At 37.7% G+C, this 23935-nt stretch overlaps 1 protein-coding gene across 1 annotated transcript; it reads right to left on the bottom strand.

The window, feature by feature from the left end:
* Positions 1-20582: 20582 nt before the first annotated feature.
* On the bottom strand, positions 20583-22174 carry LOC112516997 (ankyrin repeat-containing protein ITN1-like). Its single transcript, XM_025124280.1, has 2 exons — positions 21629-22174; positions 20583-21531 (listed from the first exon to the last, which is right to left on the bottom strand). Exons 1-2 carry the CDS (start codon positions 22076-22078, stop codon positions 20785-20787), a joined length of 1197 nt encoding a protein of 398 aa, XP_024980048.1. The 5' UTR covers positions 22079-22174; the 3' UTR covers positions 20583-20784.
* Between the last annotated feature and the right edge of the window lie 1761 nt (positions 22175-23935).

The raw sequence follows: 23935 nt of genomic DNA, 5'->3' as shown, positions 1-23935 counted from the left end.
GACCATAAAACCGAACACAATCTGTCCAATTATCATAATAATCAGAACCACAATCCGACACATGCTTTAGGTAGACCGTAAACAACAATCTAATTCTAAAATATTTAACAAAATTATCATATACAAAACTGGAAGCAAATAGCTTATTTTCATACCAAGTTGGTGTCAATTGCTCAGCAACGGAAAACAGCTACGAAGAAAGTTATTTTTAGTTCATGAATAATTTAGCTTTACTTCTAATTTAGCTACAATTGTAATATAGACTTCTATATGGAAGTTGACTAATTTAAATTCATTTCTAAATCAAACCAATGAATTAAATTATGAGCTCCATCAAGAAAAATGAAAAACCCCAGAGGTGAAAAAAAATTCCACAATTGAAGTACCTCTGATTTTGTAGAACTAATGATTTTCTTACAAGTATCCGAAGCTATCAGCACCTCAATGACGAAAACCCTAAAAATTTACGTGCACAGGAGACAAATGGATGTATATAGCCATGTTTGATTTACTCTATCTCCCAAACCTGTAAATATTTAGCTATGAACCTACTAATTAGTAGACAAAATACTAAAAAAAATAGTCACTTAACTAAAAGTAAGCAGAAATTCACATAGGCACATACTAAAAAGAATAAAATTACGAGTATTTTGTCAATTTTATCTGAAATCATACGCCACACTAACATTGTATAGAATGAAACCTATAAAATGGAACAACGATAGAGAGGTTGTGCTTCATTCACATGTAGCAACAGAATTTGTGTATGAAGGAGGTATGTCATTCCACTAATCCAGACATCCTATGTTTGTTGATCTTCTATAAATTTATTTTGATATTCTTGCTTATGCAGAGGGGTCACCACCTGGAAGAGGAAGGGGAAATTTACCACGTAAGAGAAAATTCACAAATCAGACACGTAAGAGAATCACGAGTAAGCTAAATTTTTCCCAATCGGAAAAGCACCTCCTTCAGTAATTTCCCCGTCTTCGGCTATCTCTTCACACCACCCTGACTCCCTCTCTTTACCCTCTCTTACCCGTTGATTTCCAGTTCCCCCAAAATCCACGTCCACGAGTTAATGTTTTTGGTCATCCTTTTTGAGGAATAGAGTACTAGTATTTTTCACATTCCATGTAACAAGAACTTGTAAGAAATTATGTTGTTTATGGTATTTTCGTTCTTTCAACCACTTGCAACAAGAACTCATTAAGAAATATGGCTGAATATGCAGGTTTGAAATTGGGTTTTATTTTGATTATGGTTGTAATTTAGAAATTGGAAAATAAAAAAGTTAAAATTTTATGGTGATAAACACTGTTGTTGAGGGTTTGAAGGATAATAAGAGGCAAATAAGAGGTTGGTTTACCTCTTACCAGATAAGAGGACACATAAGTGTCTCTAAAAAATTGAAAAAAACAAACAGTCTGAATGGCCTTACCTCTTAAAGAATCAAACATAAGAGGCTAATAAGAGTTTTTTTTATAAAAAAACAAACAAACAAATTTAATGGAAAAATTGAATGTCGTTAGACGTATAGTCGAAAACTGTTGGAATTTGGAAAATGATGGGGTTGAAACTGATTAAGGGGCCGTTTACCAAACGTTTACCCGGGTAAGTGTTTGCCAAGTCCTATTATCTTACTAGATAAATATGAAAAGTACCAAGAATCTTACCCGATAAGAGCGAAAGCGAGGACCAAGAGTTTTACCGGGTAAGTGATGACGACGACTCTTACCACGTTTAGCACTTACCGGGTAAATTGTTGCATAGGATACTATTTTCGTGGATTAAATCTTAACCAATAAGTAAATGCCAGTGTTGAATTGTACGGGTAAGTGCTTATCGGGTAAGTGTTAAGGTGAACGACCCCATATATGAAGTTGAGGGATGAAAACTATTAAAATGAACAAACATCAAGGACAAAACTTGAACACTCTTGTTAGAATTGCGTAGTAGTCAAACTTCTAGATCTATTCATCTAAAAACAAAGAAACTGCAAGGAAGCTTAATATATTGACTTGTTCAAAGAAACTTGAGTTGGAATGATTCCCCCACCTCCCTAAATTGATTCAAAAAATACTTCAAGTAGATAATAGATTTTCCAATCTACTATACATAAAATAACACAATCTAACCCAAACTTATGTCTTTTGTGTATATGAGAAATGGAAAAAAATGGAGAAATTTCTGTATGACGCATCATTAGAAGGAAATCTAACCCATTTGCTAACATTTCTTCAAGAAGATCCACTGGATCTTGATACGCCTTTACACGTTGCGTCCATTATTGGACATACCGACTTCGCCAACAAGATCGTACATCAAAAACCATGGCTTGCCATAGATTCGGAGTCACAATGATGCTTACCACTCAATATAGCATCTAGATAAGGGCACCTGGACATAGTTAAAAGTGTTGGTAGGTGCTCACCCTGAGATATGCCTTGCACGTGATCGTGATAGGAAAAACCCTCCCCATCTTTAAGCCATTAAAGGGAGTTATGAAGTTGTGAAAGAGTTGTTGCAATCTCAACCAAATGAAGCTAGAGCCATGGTGCAGCAGGAGACCATCTTGCACTTGTGTGTGCAGCATAACCAATTGGAGGTCTTGAAGTTGTTGGTGGAGAGTATGGGTGATCATGAGTTTGTCAACTCTAAAGGTGCTAACGGGAATATGATACTACACCTAGATGTGGCTGACTAACAAATTGAGGAATGTATTCTAAAATTGTATCCCTCATATTTTAGAATTCTTTTGAAAAAGATTACGGTGAGGTTTGGTTCGCATATTGTGAAGGAATCTATCTGATGGAATTGGAATGTTGAATTCCATTGACCAAATTTCATTCTCTTGTTTGGTTCATTCTTTTTCACGGAAGGAATCTTTAAAATCCTACAAATTTCACAAATAAAGTAATTTAACATTCCTTAGCAACTACATAGTATTTTGATGGAATGGAATTCTCGATTTTCATAATACCGAATATGCCTTTAACCCAGTATACCCTAATCTCATTAAACCCAACATAACCATTGTTGATCACCTTCGACCACCATCGATCTGAACCACCGCTGACCAGCGCCATCTGAACCACTGCCAATCACCAACGATCTAAACCACTGTCGACCACCACCAATCTAACCCACCGCCGGCCACCGTCGATCTGACCCACCGCCGACCACCGCCGATCTAAACCTCCACCGATCTGAACCATCGCGGTCTGAACCACCATCGATCACCGTCATCTGAACAACCGTGGACCACCACCGATCTGAACCACTGTCGACCATCGCCATTTGAACCAACATAAAGTACCATCAATCTTAACCACATCCAACTACTACCGTTCTGAATCATCGTCGGCCACCGCCGATCTGAACCACCATCGACCATCAGCGATCTGAACAACCACCGGTCTAATCCATCGCCGATCTGAACCACTGCCAATCCAAACCACATCCGACCACCTCCATTTGAAGCACCATAGACCACCACCAATCTGAACCATTGCCGACCACCGGCTACTACCACCGATCTGAATCACCGTCCGACACCGTTGACCACCAACGATTTGAGCAACCACCGATCTGAACCACCATTGACCACCTCCATTTGAACCACCGTAGACCACCTCCACCTGAACCACCACAAACCACCCTCGATCTGAACCACTACAGACCACCACCGATCTGAACCACCATGGACCACCACACATCTAAACCACCACCGACCATAGTTGATGTAGTAACGTCGTTTGACTTATGGTTATATTTGGATTGTGTAATTTTTACTGTTTTACATATTAAATAATTATTTTATAAAAGTATTTTTAGTTTTGAAAAAAATTAAAAAATAAATAAAAAGGGTATTTTGGTCATTTACCAATATTTCATTCAAATTCCAAAGCTACACTATGTGAACCAAATAGGCAGATTCTAATTCCTTAATAGATTTCATTCCAATGTCTGTCGATCAAACAGGTGGTCAAACCTGACAACATTCCATTTCAATTCCTTTAAAGTCAAATTCTTTTAATAGATTCTATTTTATCCAAAAACATTATGCGAACCAAACGTCACCTAAGTTTTTAGTTCGTGCTAGAAAGATTCATTCCAACAAGATGAGTATTTTAAGATGCTCAACCATTCTTGGTCGTCTTAACAAATAAATTAACGATATTTTACTTTTTATAGAAACAAAACTATCCACCCAAAAAAGTCACAGTAAGCTGTTAAAGCTAAACTAGTTAGACAACTTAACAAGTTTTATCAAAAAAGTTCGACAACCTATAAATTGTCATAATAATCTTTTTATGAGAGAATATATATATATATATATATATATAGAGAGAGAGAGAGAGAGAGAGGGGGGGGGGGGTTGGTTATTATGCAACCCTTGACATTTGTGCAACCAATACAACTCAATCTCAACCGTACATTTCATTTGATTAATATGTGATTTCATAGAAATTTTGATTGTTTTCTAATATAAAGTATTGATCATAATTAATGAACCATATTCATCTTCCATAAATATTCAAATCATAATAAATGAACTCTCATCATTTCCATTAATATCTCAATTTGTTGGGTTGCATTGGTTGTACAAATGCGATGAGTTGTATTTGAAACGAACTATATATATATATATATATATATATATATATATATATAAAATTCAATATTACATCATGATCAATTAGTGAGATCTTTAATATTTGTAACTTCCACTTAATTATTAGGGAGTTATATAAATGTCAATTTACCTTTTTTTTTTGAACCGCAAGAGAGCAATTTATTAAGCACGAAAGAAAAGACTAGCGAGGAGCTAGTTGTTAACAGAGTACACAGCCTCAACCGGATTATAAATCCACCTCTCCCAACTAAACGGCTTGCTATCTTTAGCTCTACATCTAATCCATTCATACGACGAATTGAATCTCACTACAAACATCCTTATCCGATTTGTTCTTTCCGTTGAACAACTTGCGGTTCCTTTGATTCCAAATGATCCAAAAGAAAGCAGCCATGATCACTTTACTAACCTCTCTTTTGTACGTGTCCCGAATCATCGCGATCGCCGACCACATGTTACGAGCTGAGGAAGCATTAACCGGCCACCAATTCACCCACGAGGCCAAGAGCGCGTTAATCACTTTTGCCGTGGAGCATGTCGTAAAGGCGTGGTCCAAGGTATCCTTCATCACTAAACACGTCTAACAGTCGGCCGAGTTGAGGGTCACGCCACGTTTCAAGAGGTTGTCCTTAGTAGCCAACCGATTGTCAAGCGTACGCCATAAGTGGATGTTTGCTTTACCGGGAACCCACTTAAGCCATTCCGTCTCCATATCGTCCATAGGGAGTAGGACACAATCAATCAGTCTCCTGAGAGATCTAACCGAGAAGCAATTGTTTGACTCTAGTAACCATGACCACCCATTCCTATCTGGCGCTTCAAATATGAGCCTATTGATGTTAACACCGATATCACCGAGGTCCTTTTCAATACCTTTAATATTGTTCTAGGCTGCTCCCCTTCCTCTTCCCGCCAGGCTTTGAGACGAGTTGCAATAACGCACCACTGATTTCCAGATTGCAGAGGGCTCCGTACGCTCTCTCCACCACCATTTGGCCAGCACTGCGAGGTTTAAAGTGCGTAAGCTACCAATCCCCAACCCACCACTTCTCTTGTCGCTCATAATCCGATCCCACTCCACCCAACATATTTTTTTTATCGTCCGTTCCACCCCAAAAAAAACGACACCTTATGCCTTCGAGAATGTTAATCACCTTCTTAGGAGCCTTGAACATCAAGAAATAGTAAGTGCCCAGGCTTCCCAACACCGATTTACATAGGTATAGTCGTCCACCAAAAGAAAGGTGCCTCGCTTTCCAAACCGAAAGGCGAGACTTGAATTTTTTGATGATGGGTTGCCAACTTACTATAGCCGCCATGTTGCCTCCCACGGGAAGCCCCAGGTATAAGAAAGGGATCGATTCCTCCTTGCACTTGAGCCATCGGGCCATACTTGTGATCTCGTCCTTACCAACCGCGATGCCAGTGAGTCGACTTTTGCTCATATTAATTTTGAGACCGTAACAAACTTCAAAACATTTAAGGATACTTATCAGATTTTTTGCGTTGTCAGCAGCCCATTCCCCTATAAAAATGGCATCATCTGCATATTGCAGAATACACACCTCTTCCATATGATTAGCCCAATGAACCCCTTTGAAAAGGTCTTTCCTCTGCGCTTCTTTCATGATGACATTAAGCCCTTCCGCAGCCAGAATGAAAAGAAAGGGAGCCAGGGAATCTCCTTGTCGAACGCCTCTGTACATCTTGAATTCCTTCGAAGGGGATCCATTAATTAGAACCGAGATTTTAGGCGTACAAATACATCCTCGCATCCACGCTCTCCATTTATCACCAAAACCCATCTGCAAGAGGACATTATCAAGATAATTCCAATTAAGAGAATCAAAGGCTTTAGCAAAATCAACTTTGAAGATGAGCATTTTTTTTTCTAATTCGCTTAGCCCAAGCTATTATCTCGTTAACGATTATGGGACCATCCAGAATGCTACCACCCTTGATGAAAGCCGTCTGCGAGTTACTCACCACCGAACCAATAACACCTTTCAACCTTTTCGCAAGGATTTTCTAGATCACTTTGCTCACACACCCAATTAAGTTTATTGGTCGATAATCTGCGAAGGACAGAGGATCCTTTGATTTCAGCACGAGGGATATAAAGGAGGAATTGCTACCCGGGTTTATAATATTATTTCATTCGAAGAACAATACAGCCTCCGTAAAATCCTTACCCAACATGTTCCAGAATTTACGAATGAATTCAAAAGTAAATCCATCTGGACCTGGAGCCTTATTATTACCGCAAGACCAAACCGCACTTCTGATCTCGTCAACCGAGAATGGAGCTTCAAGCCAAACCCTTTGAGAGTCCGAAATTTTTTAAAAAAACTGACTGCTAATTGTAGGCCTGATCGGGATTCGCTCCGCAAATTTGTTACTGAAGAATTCATGTGCAACATCCTTTATTTTTTCCGGACAAGAAGTCCAAGTACCATTTATATTCACGCCATGAATCCGAGAGCTTTTACGTCTACTATTTAGCAAGCCATGGAAGAAGCTTGTATTCTCGTCTCCGACCGCAATCCACCGAGATTTGGCTTTTTGCTTAAGATCGCTTACTTGGCTGGCTACTAAATCATTTAACTGAATCATGAGATTCGCTCTTTCATTCACCATATTCCGATCTAACATACCCGTTTCCGCTAGAAGGTCGATCGCTGCAATTTTCTGTTTGAGATTCTCGCAATCCGCTTTAACATCCCTGGAAACACCTTTTCTCCAATCTTTGATACACGTCTTGAGGTGACGGAGCTTTCTGGACAGTCGCTCAAGCTTCGAGAAGACTTCGAACTCCGGACGAGACTTATTCCAGCAATTTTCGACCACCTCTTGTAGCTGTTGGTCAGAGAGCCACGAATTGAAAATTTTGAACGGGATAGGACCACCTTCGATACTTCTTGAGTCCAAAATAATTGGGCAATGATCCGAAAAGATTCTAGGGAGAGGCAGAGCATTTGACATAGGCCACGAGTTTACAAATTCCGAGCTTACTAGGAAACGATCCAACTTGCTTAGTTTAGAACAATCTCTGCTCATCCAAGTAAACCTACGCCCACCAAGGCGAATATCTAGAAGACCTGCAGAAGCAATGAAGTCATTAAAGAATCTTGCTCCAATAGGATCAAACATTGAACCTTTTTGTTCCTCGGCATCCCTTACTTTGTTGAAGTCCCCACAAATTGCCCAAGCTACACTAGGAGCCTTCCTTATTGTTCCCAACAGCTCCTCCTAGAGAAGCTTTTTGTTTTGAGTGTCTTGAGGCGCATAAACATTGATCACCCCAATATTAACCTTTGAACTAAGCCACGTGCCTACGACCACAATAAAACCATCTTTCTTCTCCACTTCCAACTCTTGAAACAAGGATTCATTCCAAATTGTAAGCAGACCTGCCGACCGGCCGACCGGATCAATAGAAGCGAACTTAAAATGATTCCCGCCCCACATCGAAGCAACTTGCCACTCATGCTGAATCACCATTTTCGATTCTTGAAGACAAACCCGGCCTGCACCTTTTACCCAATTCCTTTTCGACTCCTTCCCCATCCCATTCAAATTCCAGGATAAGATTCTTAACATACAACCTCTCCCTCTCCATTGCCTATTCTTTACCAACTCTAACCAAATTATTTTCCATCTCAATACCAATTTCTTTACCAACTCTAACCAAATTATTAATATCCAGAATTCGGCTGCCATTTGAAGGAGGAAGAGAATCAGAAATACCTCGTAAGACAGCAGCGGCTCAGATGCGACGATTGGAGTTTCTGATCATTAGTTCAGAATCTGAAGAGTCTTGCTGATTTCGGTCACACACAAAGCTATCGCGTACCGTCCCTCCCATTGTTGCGTCGTGCTTGAAGGAGAGTCCCCTTTTTCTCCGATAACAATTGCAAGGGCTTTCAACCTTTTTCATTTTCTTTTTACGCCTATTCCTTTTAACCACAGCATCGATTTTGGATTGGAGAAACCAATCCTCAAACAGTTCATCTCTCGCAGGATCCAAGCCATCTCCTTCCACTTCACTTCCTTCCTCGATGACACGCTCAGAAGCAACGTAGACAGATCCAGTCTCCAAAAGAGGCGTATCATTTAGAGAGACAGGGTTGGGCCCATCAGGAGGAGAAGAGAAAATGTGGGGGCAAGGAGGCCCATTACCTGTTTTTAATTCTACGCTAGGCCCAACTGGAGGGGGGCTGATTCCTAAGGCCCATCAAAGAGTGATCAACAGCCTGATTATAGCATCCAACATCAACAAAAGCCTCCTTGTGTGTCGCACCCTTATCCCATTTTGAGTTCAACTCACGAATATCTAGGTCCCCATCAATAGAGGCGCCAATTTCCTTCCACGGCATCTGATCCTGCAGAAACGTTTCACTACCATTCGACCGACTTGTAGACCTATCAACTTCTAGCCTGATCTCTGATAACGAATCCGGGATATCCTCCACTGACGAATTCCATTCCGGCGAGTTTAAGGTAACATACGGCAATCCATAGCCAACTCCTATATCCGAGTTTCGATCCTCACTATCGCTGAGAAAGCTAGCCTCCGATCCTGCTTCCAAAATTTCACCCATCTCCGGTCCGTCCCACATTTTTTCGATAACTCTGATCTTATAACGATACCTTCCGATGACCACCTTCACCGTGTCCCTTATCCAATCCATCGATTCTGTCAGGACATCCACGAATCCGTGAGTTCTACGAAGACCCAATTCACCTAGGCGTTCAAAGTTCACGACTTTTCCCCATAGACCTCCGACTTTACATAAGGACTCAGAATCCCAAGCCTGAATCGGTAGACCCTGAATTTCAAGTCTAGCAATACGATTTACCACCCGAAACTCCGCATTCCACCTTCTCATGTTGACAAACCAGTCTTTCCAGGAAGCTGAAGCAGTATCACAGAAACCTCGTGCACATTCACTTGAGGCAAACTCTAACATCACGGATAAACCCCGCAGATAGCTAACACGAATACCATCCCAACCTTCCGACTTAGACAGAGAACCAATCAACTTGAGAGAATCAAAACTTTTCAGTTCCCCGATTAGGGCAGAATCCAGCCTGGCATTAATAGCTTCTGACGGAAACAGCTTCAAAGTTTTCCCTTCCGTAACTACATCCTCGTCAACCATCTCTTTCGAAGATGGCTCTACTCTACGACCATCCCCGTTTAGTGCTTCCGCAAACGTTTTGTCCCCTATAATGCAACACACCTGGGAGGTCGAGTGCACAGCAGATGGCCCGATAGGGACTTTCGCTGCCACCTTTGCTCCATTTTTTCTACTAAATCAAGCGAGATTGACCCTAACCTTGTAAGAGCCTAACCACGGCTTGTTAAGGTTCTCTTCAATCCTCCTCCAATTTTCAACCTTGATAAATCTCGCAAATCCAAAACGCTTACTGACAGATGCCGAGCCCACCAAATAATAAATTTCAACTAACGACTAATTACAACCAAAATTGTAGTAGTGTAAGTCGGGTCGAATCCACAGAGACTCGGTCTATCGTTATATGACTAGCGAATCAAGTACACGATGAAAACGTAAAAACAAACTAATAATCACGAAAAAGGGGGGGTTGGATTTGCTTAATTACTCTAAAAATACAATAAAATATAAACTAAAACAATTGATTAAAGTCTCAACATCGATTTAATACCGGTTAAGATGTTAGTGCCTATCATCGATTCCAAAAATGAAAACGAAAAGGACAAGCCCGAATTGGCTTTAATCGTTAACAAGCTCTAACGACCCGCATTTTCCATAGATAATCATTGATTAAAACAAGCTCTCTAATCAACCCTTAACCACAAATACGAGTTTAAATAAGCTCTTAAACTCATAGGTGCGACTAGCTTTACCGGACTAGAAAAAAAATACCAATTCAAAGCCATAAGCTCACGAGCTCGGCTTATCGAGGCTCTAATCGCAAKATTTCAAATATTCAATCCGGAAACCTTATCGAAACCAAATGAATACTAGTGTTACTCTATCAAAATTCTAAGACAATTACGTATCTAAGAATTCTGAATAACCATTCCATAAGAGAATTCCAATCAGTTAGCTAGACTAATTGAAAACCCAAATACGGTAAACAATAAGTTCAGAAATCAAGCAAAAAGGCTTGTTCAAACATGTTTCAACTGAAATCCTTTTTTATTAAAAAAATCTACTTCCATTTCGGGTTAAGAAGATGTCAAAGCGCCTTTATCTCTATAAGAACGGCGCGTTCCAAAGCAATAATAAATCAAAACCTAATTAAATCAATGTTGGAATAAATAAAATTAACAAAACATAGCTAAACTAGGTTAATGATTCTAAAAGTTTAGGACTTACCGAAAAAATTATAAAAGATTGATGAGAAAATTGTCGTCTTCTCCAATCGAACAGCCCCTGCTGTCCGCTTCAATCTCGCATTCGTATTCTCCAATCGAACCTACTGTCGTCTCCGTTCTCTTTTTAATCGAACCAGCAGCTGTCTCTCTCTCGCCAATCGTCTCTCCAATCGAACAACCGACAATCAGCTGCTGTCCGCTTCACTCTCGATCTCTATCGAACAGCCCCTGCTGTCTTGCTCTCGTCTCTGTCCTGTAAAATCGAACTAGCCCCCAAACGTGTTGCTCTCTTTTCTCCAACAGCCCCTGCTTCTCCAGTCCCTCTCGCCTTTTATAACGAACCATCCCCCTTGTCTTCGATCACGTCCCTCTCCAATCCGATCGATCGCGCCCCACGTCTTCTCCATTTTGAACCCCACGAACTCGCTAGCTCAATCCCCGACGAACAGAAGTCGCCTCCTTCCACTACAAGAGAAATAACCTTTAGAGAAGGTTCTGTTTTGTACTTAAACTTCTTTAAAGCTTCTCTAAAGGCTTTAGAGCACCTTTTCATTTCCGTCAAAAAGCTTCTCTATGTAAAGGTAGGTGAAGGTTTTAGGGACGGTTTTCGGAGGGTATGTTTTTGGTAGCTTTTAGAGACACTTTTATAGGGCTTTAGATACACTTCAAAACTTCTCTAAAGGTTAGTTAACTTTTTTATAAAAGCTTCTCTAAATGTATTTATTAGTGACACTTTTCAAGTATTGATGACGGTTCACAAACGTCTCTAAAAGGTGCTTTCAGAGAAGGTTTACAAAAAAACTTCTGTAAATATATTGGCTTTAGTGACATTTTACCTAAACCTTCTCTAAAGATGTCCTTTAGTTACACTCTACAAACCTTCTCAAAACATTATATTTATATACAAATAATCAAAACCTTCTCTAAATCTTATCTCTAGATACACTTTTAAAATATCAATTCTTTCTCTAAAGGGCATGTTATTATTATTTTTCATCCATATTTAAGATCTATATTTGTATATAATTATATATTATATTAATCAACAAAAACAACATAAAAATCTCAAAGCAATAAATTGATATAAATTTATAATATAAAAAAAATTAGTTCAAAACAATCCCCAACATTCAATCAATCTATAAATCCATTTTTTAACATCCGCCCTAAACTCCTTGCAAAACTTGATACTCTACCTATCACCTGCCATCTCTTTTCTAACTTTTTTATAGTGTGCCTGAGTAGAACCACGTTTGTTACTTTGCCTAGATGATGAAGCCTCGTCTGATTGCAAGGTGTCTGCAAAGGTGTTAGCCATAATGCAATAATTTCATGTGAACCGCTAACTGTGACAATTTCCCTCTTTATCTACAACAAGTCAATAAGCCATCAGAACGTTTCAATAGCATAGTTATAGTATGTAAGATAGTATGTATTTGACCGTTTTACTACTTTGATGGATGATCAACAATCCAATTATGATGATTATAGTATGTAAGATAGTGTGTGCATCTGCAGCTGTGTGATCGTGATTAGTATGGGAGAACGTAAAACCTTTAATAACCCCCATGTTCTCAGAAAAATATTGTTTTGTTCTTCTAGCTAGATCTGCTTCTAATTTGGACTGCAGAACGTAAATGTTTAAAGAAAGAATAACATATTAGCATGTATTAAGTCAATGGATCACTTTGTAGACAGGGTATAGTGCAACAACTATAAGATAATTTCTTTTAGTGGCATGAAGTTAAGGAAAAAAAATATAAAAACCTTGTGAGACGTATAGTCTTGTTGTTCAACTGTAGCAAAAGTTTAAAGAAATTAGTATGTAAGTGTAAAGAAAATAAATCAAATGCCACAATTCTAACCGTTAGATAAAATAGGCTCAACTTCTTTCCCAGCTGCCCTGTAAAAAGTACACATGCAAAGTAGTTTGTCATATGAAATTGAATAGTTGGCAGCGAAGTGGATAGCCCGGAGTCACCGCATTTGAACCTCTGTGGCCACAAGGGGATTTTATTCCTCTTTGGATTTGAACCTGAGACCTCTTGGTATTTTTGACCTTTTGATTCATATTTGCTTTCCATCAGATGCCTCTTGATTATTTAAGAATTTATGTTCTTAGAACCAACCTGACTCAAATGGATCAGTCTTAAGTCTCATAGTTGGTTAATTAGCTATAATATTTCATCAATTTGGATATAACGATAAACAAGACTGAGTGGTAGATGCATCACCATATATCAAAGGGTCAAAAAAGAAAAAACCCCTGCCCCTGGCCTCTTCAGTCAGACCAACCATACTTAGACTATGTCTTTAAACCTAAGGAAGATGAGATTTCCACTATATCCCTCAAGTCTTAACCAATATGCTACAATGGCAATGCTTTCGGTCAACTTTTACATTTAGACATATAATTGTTTTGGTAGTTCTGTTACAAGTTTTCTTAAAATGAAAGCCAAGCAATAACAAACGGTTCAACAAGATGGTCATTGCTTAATTTGCTCAATTTACCAATGTTTTATATTGAGTTAACTTGTGGTTTTTTCTGCATTTTCCAATCTAAATTTTCATTAAAAATGTTTTAATTTTTGGCCTTCAGGTCTCCATCTAAACACACAGGTAGAGATGATGGTTTGAAATACCCACTTGCAATGAGTTCATTCTCAACTGTCCTAACATAACTACTTGAGTTATAGAACTTGACCAACTAAATGTCATATTAGATAATATTCTAGGGCAGAATGCATATTAGACATCACATGCATCTGTTTCATTTGGAGGTGATGGTGATGGTGATTATTTGGAGGTCAACTGTAACATAATACATAACAGCTTTAACTAAAGAAACTTGTCATTGTGACTATTTGAGCAAATAATGTCTTTAAAGAACAACCATGGTTTAGTCCAAAAATTGAGTTTCGCTTTTATATATAGTTTAATTTCTCAAAGATAATATATATGAAAGTTTGGCATTTTACCTAGGATCCCAGCAGCCTGGAGCGGTGCTGTTGAAACAAACCCAAACAAATGGATTGGTATAACTTGTTTATATCAGCATGAGGCCAACAAACCCAAACAAAAAACACAAAACTTAACATGAAGCTTTAGACATAACAAATCATTATCAAAGAATGGATTGGTATAACCTGTTTATATCAACATAACCCATCAAATGAAAACTCAATAGCCAGGAAATGGGTATTCACATTATCCAAGTTCTTTCATCGATATCTATACCCTGCAAATCCCAGATTCTAAGCATAAAAKGGTAGTRCTTTGTGCTTTATGATTTCTAATTAAGATATAGGTCTAAATGCTTATTAGTGTGGTATAGCTTACTGGTGAAGTGTTTCCATGCTATTTTTGCTAATCTTCATCTAGAGCATTTATGGAGCCTGGGTAAATATTTTACATTGTAGGCACATATTTTCTATTATCTTTCATGAAGTACTTACTGGACATTAGAAACTCCAGCAAAACAATTTCTTCAGCAACTCAAGTGAAAGATTAAGATCATAKATAACATAAAATCATATCAAAACAATACAACAACTAAACCCTGGGAGTGGAAAAAAGAACCTGATGAGATTTTTGAACAATTTTAGTTTGTTAACAGGACTGTGTTGCTCTCGTTTGAACATATTGATGGCTTTGTATTCATAATCAAGTCCTGTTGGCAAACGACAAACAACAGACTCAAGTTAAATATATGTAATTGAAATGCTTATTAGAAGCGTGTACAAACCAACACAATACGCAATCTCAGGAGAAATAATGAATCAAATAACAAAACCTTTTAAGTTGAGAGCAATACGAACACGAAAAGAGGAACTTCTCATGAAAATTGAATAGAGTTGCAGCTTCTTTGGCAACTCTTCACCACCAGCCGTTGTCTACACTGTCAAAGTTTAACCAACTCTTTGCCATATAGACATTTAAACAGTCCATTTAACCAAGTTTCTTCATATTGTTAGAAACAAAATATGTTGTTTCCATTTCATCTTATACACACACAGAGAAAACATAAACTCCCCTGCTACTGCTGTCCAATTAAATTGATGGAGCTATGCAGCCACTTCAAACATCAAAACCTTGTATGTACAAATACATATGCACACACACATCAAGATGAATATATATATATATATATATACACACATAGACACATGTAATAGGGCTAATGTGTTTTGTTTATGTTTATGTTTATGTTTATGTTTATGTTTATGTTTATGTTTTTGTTTCTGTGTGTGTGTGCATAACAGCATAGATGTGATTGTTTCTATATCTATCGATATCTATATCTCAAATAAGAGTGTTTAATTATAGTGTTTGAGTATATGCTAACAATGTTTATATTTTATTTGTTATCACTTATCTTCACTCATGAATGCTTTTTTCACCAAAGTTAAACATGAGATAAAATACTATAGGAAGAGAAGTGGTAATAAGAATTCACTTACGTAGGAGTGATGGTGTTTGCCCATTGGTGTAGCCAGTCTACTGAAATCCACCAAAATGACTCCACAGATGATTGAGCAGAGGCTTCAGAGATAACTGACTGAACCTCCTGTCGTCGCTCTGCAATGAGAGCCAATTTGGCCTCTTTCTTTGTTTTATATTGCTGACAAGATTCAAGATATGACTTACTCAACTCATTGACTTCTTTCATAAGATGAGATGTGTTAGGATCGATTAACTCAGTTTTGGATATTAATCACTTACTCTGKATGATCTATTTAACAATATCAGTGCAGCGGAAGCAATAAGAACAAACAGAGTAATAAATCAATGAAGAACACACAGTTAATRAATATGAAGAACACAAGAGAGAAGCTTCAAATGATTTTCAATTGAATGAAAATGTAGACGATTACAATATGGAAGCGGTGCCCTTGGCCCTTTCGACCAGCAGTCTGCAGCAAAGTGGCCTGGTTTGCCACATTTRAAGCAGCCATCTTTAGGCTCTTCCTTCCTTTTCTCTTCAACCCTCTGCGAGGGCTTCTGTTCCCTCTCTCTTTTCTCTGATCTCTCTCCTTCTGTAAAGTTTCTTCGATTGAAACTTTTAAACTCTTTCCTCTCTCCACCCTTCCTAAACTCTCTGGTGATCAAGGCAAGTGTCTTCATCATCTCCTTCATGGAGACTTCTTCCTCAGAGCTGTCATCACTCTCTGCAATCAAAACCTTCTTCTTCTTCTTCTTATCCTCTTCCTTCTGTGCCTCCTTCCCTTTCCTAGAGCATCCATCTTCTGCGACTAGAGCCAGAGGGCCACCGTAGTTCTTCTTCATCTGCAGAACTTGTGGCTCTTGGCTCTTAAGAGAGCCAAACAAGTCTGCTAGTGTCCACAATTCCAGGTCTAGGGTGGCCTTCATGGACATTGTGAGGTGCATCCATTCAACCCCAAGACTTTTCAAGAATAGCGAGTTATTTTCCTCTGCCGTTCTCGTGACACCATACCTCTTGCAGTTGCTGATCAACGTGTTCAGTCTCGAGTATGTGTCCGACAAAGACTCACCATCTTTTGCCTTAAAGCTGTGATACTCATCGATGCAAATTGATAGATTGTTTTTGAGCGTTTTCCTTCCTCCTTCAATTTGCTTCTCCAGTTCTGCCCAAATGTCCATGGACAGTTGACAATGATCAATGCATTTGAAGATTTCATTAGGAATAGCCATAATCAACAATCGTTTGCATTTACTTCCCAACTCGACCATAATTTTGTCCTCATCGCTCCAGTTCGCCTCAGGACGTGGTTCATAATGCTCGGGAATTTCTGGTGTTCTTCCAGTTGCTGGAACTCTAGGAATTAAATTCATGGGAACATAGGGACGATTATACAGAAATTCACAGATTCTCGGGTGAATCCCTTCTAGAAAATTTACCATACGCACTTTCCACTGTGGGTACTCCTCACGTATAAGCGTGGGAGGTTTCGATTGTGAACCAGTGCTCATAAATGAAGAATTGGCTAGATTCGCCATAGATAGAAGAAGAACAATTCGAATAAGAAGAAACTGATGAAATAGTGAAAAACAGGGAAACCTGATGAAGAAGACTGGTGTTCTTGAGCGTATGACGATTATTACCAAGAACAGAATAAATCGAATTAGAATTCGATTCCTGCTCTGATACCAATTATTAGGATCGATTAACTCAGTTTTGGATATTAATCACTTACTCTGTATGATCTATTTAACAATATCAGTGCAGCGGAAGCAATAAGAACAAACAGAGTAATAAATCAATGAAGAACACACAGTTAATGAATATGAAGAACACAAGAGAGAAGCTTCAAATGATTTTCAATTGAATGAAAATGTAGACGATTACAATACGGAAGCGACGCTGAATACAAAGGCCTAAGCTACTATATATACTATTTCCTAACTGCTAATCTGACATGACCTAGACGTGTGAAACGATCCAGGCCGTCCAAATAACACGGATTACAAAATAGACACGTGATTAGCACGAGCAGCTAACTAACCTAAGTAAAACAGCAAAGAAGTTCTTCACCACAGAAGATAATACTACAGACGCTCTTTGAACCATCCCAGAGGCTCTGCTGGATGTGACTTGTGAGAACTTGATTCCAGATGATCATCTTCCAGAACCTCTGTGATAGACAGCAGAGGTTCTGTCGTCTTTGACTTGTACGCTTTGATTACAGAGGACCAGTTTCCAGAACCTCTGTGATAGACAACAGAGGTTCTGTCACTTGTGACTTGTGCGTTGAGCATCTTCTGTTGTTGGTCCTCTGTGGTCTTCTGTGGTAGAGCCTCTTCTGTCAACACTTGCAGTATTTACTTTTTCCATACTTTTACATTGAATGAAATGAGAGCTAACAAGATGGAAGATAAGCATTAGTTTGCAAAGAAATGGAATTTCCATCCTTCGGTATCCCTCCACCATTCACATTAGGTAATATCATACACTCAGATTCGTTAAAATATTTTACCCCATATATCCATGTAAGAAACTAAAATTGCAAAGAACCAAACCAAAGTAAACCAAACAAACCCAAGAAAATTAAAAAGAATGTTCTTTATAAGGATGAAAGAATGAAGCATGAGCTGCTAACAGAAAGAGAGTCGATACAATTAAGAAGAAAAGCAATTATAAACTAAAATTAAGAAACTTATTACAGAAAGAATGAAAGTATGTAATGGTTTTGGCCTTTCATTCTAGTTTGAATCAGATCTGTCTGGTTTGGTTTACTATGTTTATTTCTGAAATTTTGAGGCCTGTTCATATGCCATTGCTATTCTCTTTGATCTGGTTGTTTGAGAAGTATAGGAAATTTTGAGGCCTGTTTATATGACATTGCTGGTCTGGTTGTTTGAAATTTAACCAAACATTACAGATGTTATTATAAAGATTAAGTAGCAAAACAGATATGGTACCAGTTATAAAGTTTGTGACAAATTACTTATATAACAAATAATCACCCATAAAATTATCCAAGTATGAGTTAAGATACATGAAGCTTCACACATATACATCTAATTTCCACTTTTCTGAAATATACGCAAGAGTAATGCAATCATGTTTGTAGAAAAGTATTAATCCATGGAATGAGCCAAGATTAAGCTAAAGTATCCAATGTGAAGTCCAAGAAATAGAACAGAGAGTGAATGAACAATGCTTAGTACAAAGTAACAGGCAAGCTCATTTTCATATGTAAAGTTAGTTATGAATGAACAAGGACTGAGAATAGATGGCCTCATATTTAGATATTCAGATATATCCTAAATATAATACCCGAGCTCCAAATTTCACGCCGCTGGTATGTTTTCCCATCATAAATAAAAGAAATCAATGTTTTGAAACCTGTTGATATGTACAAGCCCAGAATAGCCAGGTCAATCAACATAGATGGAGACATTTCTACAATTCGATTTGCATATGGTAACTTTTTGAAGTTCAAATGTACCCCTAATTCTAAAATGGAGGTAAGGTAAAGTTAACTATTAATCTCAAGTAAAACAAACAGTAGCTTTCATTACATTCAACCATATATGTGCATGTGTGCGTGTGATATAACTCCACAATGTCTCTTTATATATCAGGTTCATAATGTTTCAGTATCCAAAAATGATTATTTAATAAGCCATTGAAATTTTACCTTAATTGGCAATAGAAGAAGCTCGGGGCCTCGGGTACCAAGAAGAAAACGAAATTAACATGAACAGAAAAACAAGATAAACGAAATTTACATAAATCAAAGTCTCTTGTCGTTCGAGCATATCACGATTCAGCAAGATAAACGAAATTAACATGAAGGCAAAAACAAGGTGAAGAATAATTGTACCTGAACTGGAGAAGATCAAACCTAAAAAGATGAACTAAGTTTTGAAGAAAAGCGAAACATAATTCGAGGTGAGAGGCGAGATGTGAGAGGCGAGAGATAGAGCGAGAGAAAACTAGGGCTAGGAATCAGTTTATATGTAAAGCCCCTTTTATTGAATTTTTTAAAATAAAAAAACCTTTGTTTTTAGCGACGATAATAAAAACGTTACTAAAGCTTTTGACTCAATTTTTAGATACTTTTCTTAGAAAAAGTGTCTCTAAAAGTGTTAGAAATGTTTTTCATAGTGTCTTATTTGACTAAAATTCCTTCTCTAAAAGTCTTACTACCTTCAGTTACGTTTCTTATTTTTGTAATCTTAGTTCTTCTCTAAAATATATATTTAGATACATTTTCAAAACCTTCTCTAAATGTTCCTTCTCTAAAACCCCTTTCCTTTGTAGTGTTCCCTCTCGCGCACGAACTGTTGCCGTCTCCTCCATCTCACGTCTGCTTTTGTCCGAACCAAAAATGTGGAGAGGATTTGGGCTCTATTTGGGCTTGATGAAGTTCACAAAAGTTAGGCCACAAGTTGGGCTTTTCTTTTCTTTTTGGGCTAGACTCTACAAAATAAAACAATTGTTAAGTATACACATTTACTCACAAAATGATTAAGATAAGGGCTTCTTAAAATTAATTTTCATCCAAGAAAATATAGCTATCACTTACCCTGTCCGTTCCTCTTTCTTGCCACGTACAAATCTACTAACACCCCATGCTTCTTGAATTCCCTCCATAAACTTTGTTCCGAAACCTTCTCCGGGAAATTTGTGAAGAAGAAAGTTGTTGCTTTACCTCTCAAGGAGTCACTTCCAAGAGGAGAGAAACCTTTGCTCCCACCCATACAACAAATTTATCATAAATGTCAATTTACCTAACTACCCTTGTATTTAATATATGAGTTACATTTGAACATAAAGAAAAGATGAAATATAATTGGTTAAGCCTGGTTAATATAGTTAACACAAATTTCTTGGTTAGTATTTGAACTAAGCGTTCTCTCTCTCTCTCTATATATATATATAGACACGTTGAACCGTTATGACTCTTCAAAATCAACGGTTATTTAAGTGTCATTAATATTACTCAAGTCTAGCTTATAATTATTTCTAACAATAATTAATGTTGTTGCTACATATTTAGAAACCAATTCAGTTCTTCATCAACAAACAAGAGAGAGAGAGAGATATATATATAGTTTTGAGTGGAATTGTACCAAGATATATAGATAGAATAAAAACAAGTTCTCTTTCTCTCTAGTTTAGTGGATCTTCAATGGAGATACAAAGGAGAATTAAATGCTGAAATAACCATCAATAACAAAGGGTTTTTCCCTGTTGTAAGGAAATACACACAAATTTAAGACTTGAACGGCTAAATATTTTACAAGACAGATAAATTTGAGCATGGTTTATGACCATTAGACTTAACGGTAGCTAAGCTTTCTGATCTTCTTTTGTCATTGCCATCAGCCGAAGCATGTGTCCCCCAACCACAAGAGTCATCAACCCGATCCACACGAACAAAATGGCAACCGACAAAGGTCTAATTGTCTCAGCCTGTTCTTTTGGTGTTGTAACCGTTATGGAAACATAATAAGTGATCGACAAAGACGTGGTAGCAATCCACATGATAACAATCATAATCCATGTGGAACCACGATGCTTCAAGAAACGCAATCCACTAATAAGCAACAAGATGATGCTAAGAGTCGAAATAAAACCCACYGTGTTGCTAATCAGAAAGATATGGTGTAAAACTGGATGATTGTWTGCCATGACAGCATACCCAGCGTGTCGGGGTGGAATTGCGTCAAGCTTGTCTTCTTGCCAAACACCACTCGGAGGATTAGTACCTACTTGAAAGGCCATGGTTGCTATGAATGATGCCACAACCATCAAAGTGTTTCGCTTCTTGTCCAACCAGTCTTCTCTATTCTTTTGTCTAATAGGCGGGAACAGTTTCTTATAATCTAAACATGTTTTGCTTATCCATTTTTGAGGAATTTTTTCTATCAAACCTTCTGTTTTTGGCTCAACAGCATCTGCTCGTGTTAGGGATCGTATGATTTGTCGATCTTTCACATCTTTTGGACCTTGAGCCAATATATCCGTGTATGTTTCCYCTTTTGTGTTTGATGCATTCACTTCTATTGTTGTATCAAGTAGCAAGAAGTTTATGGTCTAACAGATATTCAAAATAATGAATTAGTCATAATCCATAAACAAATCTTGCAAGTACGAAATAAAAAGGTAATCTTTTTCCCAAGAATTATAATACCTCAATTTGTTTGTCAGCCACAGCTAGGTGTAGTATATTATTGCCATCACCATCCTTAGAATTTACAAACTCATGATCACCCATGCTCCCCACCAACAACTTCAAAACCTCCAGCTGGTTATGCTTCACACACAAGTGCAAGATGGTCTCTTGCTCCACCATGGCCCTAGCTGCATGTGGTTGAGCTTGCATCAGCTCTTTCACAACTTGATAACGTCCTTTAATGGCTGCAAGATGGAGAGGGTTTCTCCCATCACGATCACGTGCAAGGCACGTCTCAGGGTGAGCCGATAACAACGCCTTAACTATTTCCACGTGCCCCTTTGCAGATGCTATATGAAGGGGCAAGCGCCTTTGTGAATCGGACTCTCTGGCAAGCTGCGGCTTTCGGCTTAGGATCTCGTTGACAAAGTCAAAATGTCCAAGCATCGACGCAACGTGTAGAGGCATGTCGTCACAACGGTTTACGGTAACTCTATCAAGAATCAGTGGATCTTCTTGAAGCAATGTTTGCAAGAGGGTTACATTTCCTTCTACAGAGGCATAAAAAAGAAGTCCCTCCACTCTCTCCATTTCTCAAATATACAAATTAAACACAAGTAGTTACACAGATCGAACACAAAAAGTATAGATTAGATCATGCTATTTTATACATGAGCGTCTTAAGATGATAATGTAGGAAGGTGGGGATGTAATTCCACTTGACCTTTTTTTTGTCTCTTCATTTGGAAAAGTGGATAATATTTTATCAAATTGGTTCACAGTTATTAAGACATGATGGATCAATAGAATCAGAACTGAAACTGGACCTTGTTATACAAAATGATCCCTTTCTATATGCGGAAATAATTCAAGAGGGCACGTTTATTTTGTCTTTTTTGACAACTTGGTATTTGATTGCTTATACTAAATACACTTTCGCGGTCTTTTTTGACAACTTGGCATTTGACTGCTTATTCAAAATAGCCGCCACTTTGGATACCACTTACTATTTTAGGAACTAGATTAGGAATGTACGTGGATTTCATACTTTTATTAAATTTAGTTTCTTTATATACGTTTAAACTCTTAAAACAAAAAATTCTATATCAAAAAAAATTAAGTTTAACTATAAGGGTGGTGTCTGATTGCTTTGAGCTTAGTTCCAAAGGTCAAAAGTACCAGAATGTCGTAGGTTCAAATCCAAGAAGGAATAAAAATTCCCTTGTGGTCACGGAGATTCAAATACGATGACTCCAAGCTATCTGCAAAGCAGTTGTCGACCTGAGATTAGTCAGCTCGCATAGCGCACTACAACAAAATCGGGTTTATAGAATACTCCAAGTTTAATATTAAGTGGTAAATGTCTTTGTGAATCCGACTCTATTGAAAGCCGTGGCTTTTGATGTACGGTCTCGTTGCCAAAGTCGGTATGTCCAAGAATCGACGCAGCGTGTAAAGGCACTACAACAAAATCGTGTTTATAGGACACTCCCAATTTCTAAGCGTCCTAATAGACCTCTTGATAGGACTTAGTTTATAGGACCAAAAAAATAAAGTGTCATATCTAAAGACGTTGTAATAAGTTTATATGACGTTTTTGACATCGTAATAAGTTTTTTAGGACACTTTTAATATAAAATGACTCATTACAACTTTATAGGACACTATTCGAAAAACTGTCCAATAAAAACAAGTGTCTTATAAAAAAATGAGTTTATAACACTTTCTCGAAAATTTCCTATAAAATTGCTAATGCGACGTTTTCTATTAAAAATGTCCTAAAAAACTTGTTAAAACGCTCAAAAGCGTCATATAAACTTATTACAATGCCTTTAGATAGAACGTTTTATATTTTGGTCCTATAAATTAAGTCATATAAAGCGGTTTATTGGGACGCTTAAAGATTGGAGATGTCTTATAAACCCAATTTTGTTGTAGTGAGGCGTATCAAGAATCAGTGGATCTTCTTGAAGCAATGTTAGCAAGAGGGTTAGATTTCCTTCTACTGATGGTAATCCTTCGGTTATGTAAATATTACTAATGGATCACTCACAAATATCAAAAGATTGCAATTAAAAAATAGATTTTTTAATATCACCATACAGTTTTAACTTTTTATTTTTCAATTTTTAAATTATAACCGGAATCAAAATAAAATCTAATTTTCAGCCATATTTTTCTTAATGAGTTTTATTGCAAGTGGCTGAAAGAACGAAAATACCATAAACAAAATAATTTCTTACAAGTTCTTGTTACATGGAATGTGAAAAATATTAGTATTCTATTCCTCAAAAAGGGTGACCAAAAACATTAACGGTTGGGCGT

Source organism: Cynara cardunculus (genome assembly GCF_001531365.2).
Source record: "Cynara cardunculus var. scolymus isolate 2C chromosome LG 8, CcrdV1, whole genome shotgun sequence".
NCBI lineage: Eukaryota > Viridiplantae > Streptophyta > Magnoliopsida > Asterales > Asteraceae > Cynara > Cynara cardunculus.
This window is presented reverse-complemented; position numbering and strand designations above follow the sequence as displayed.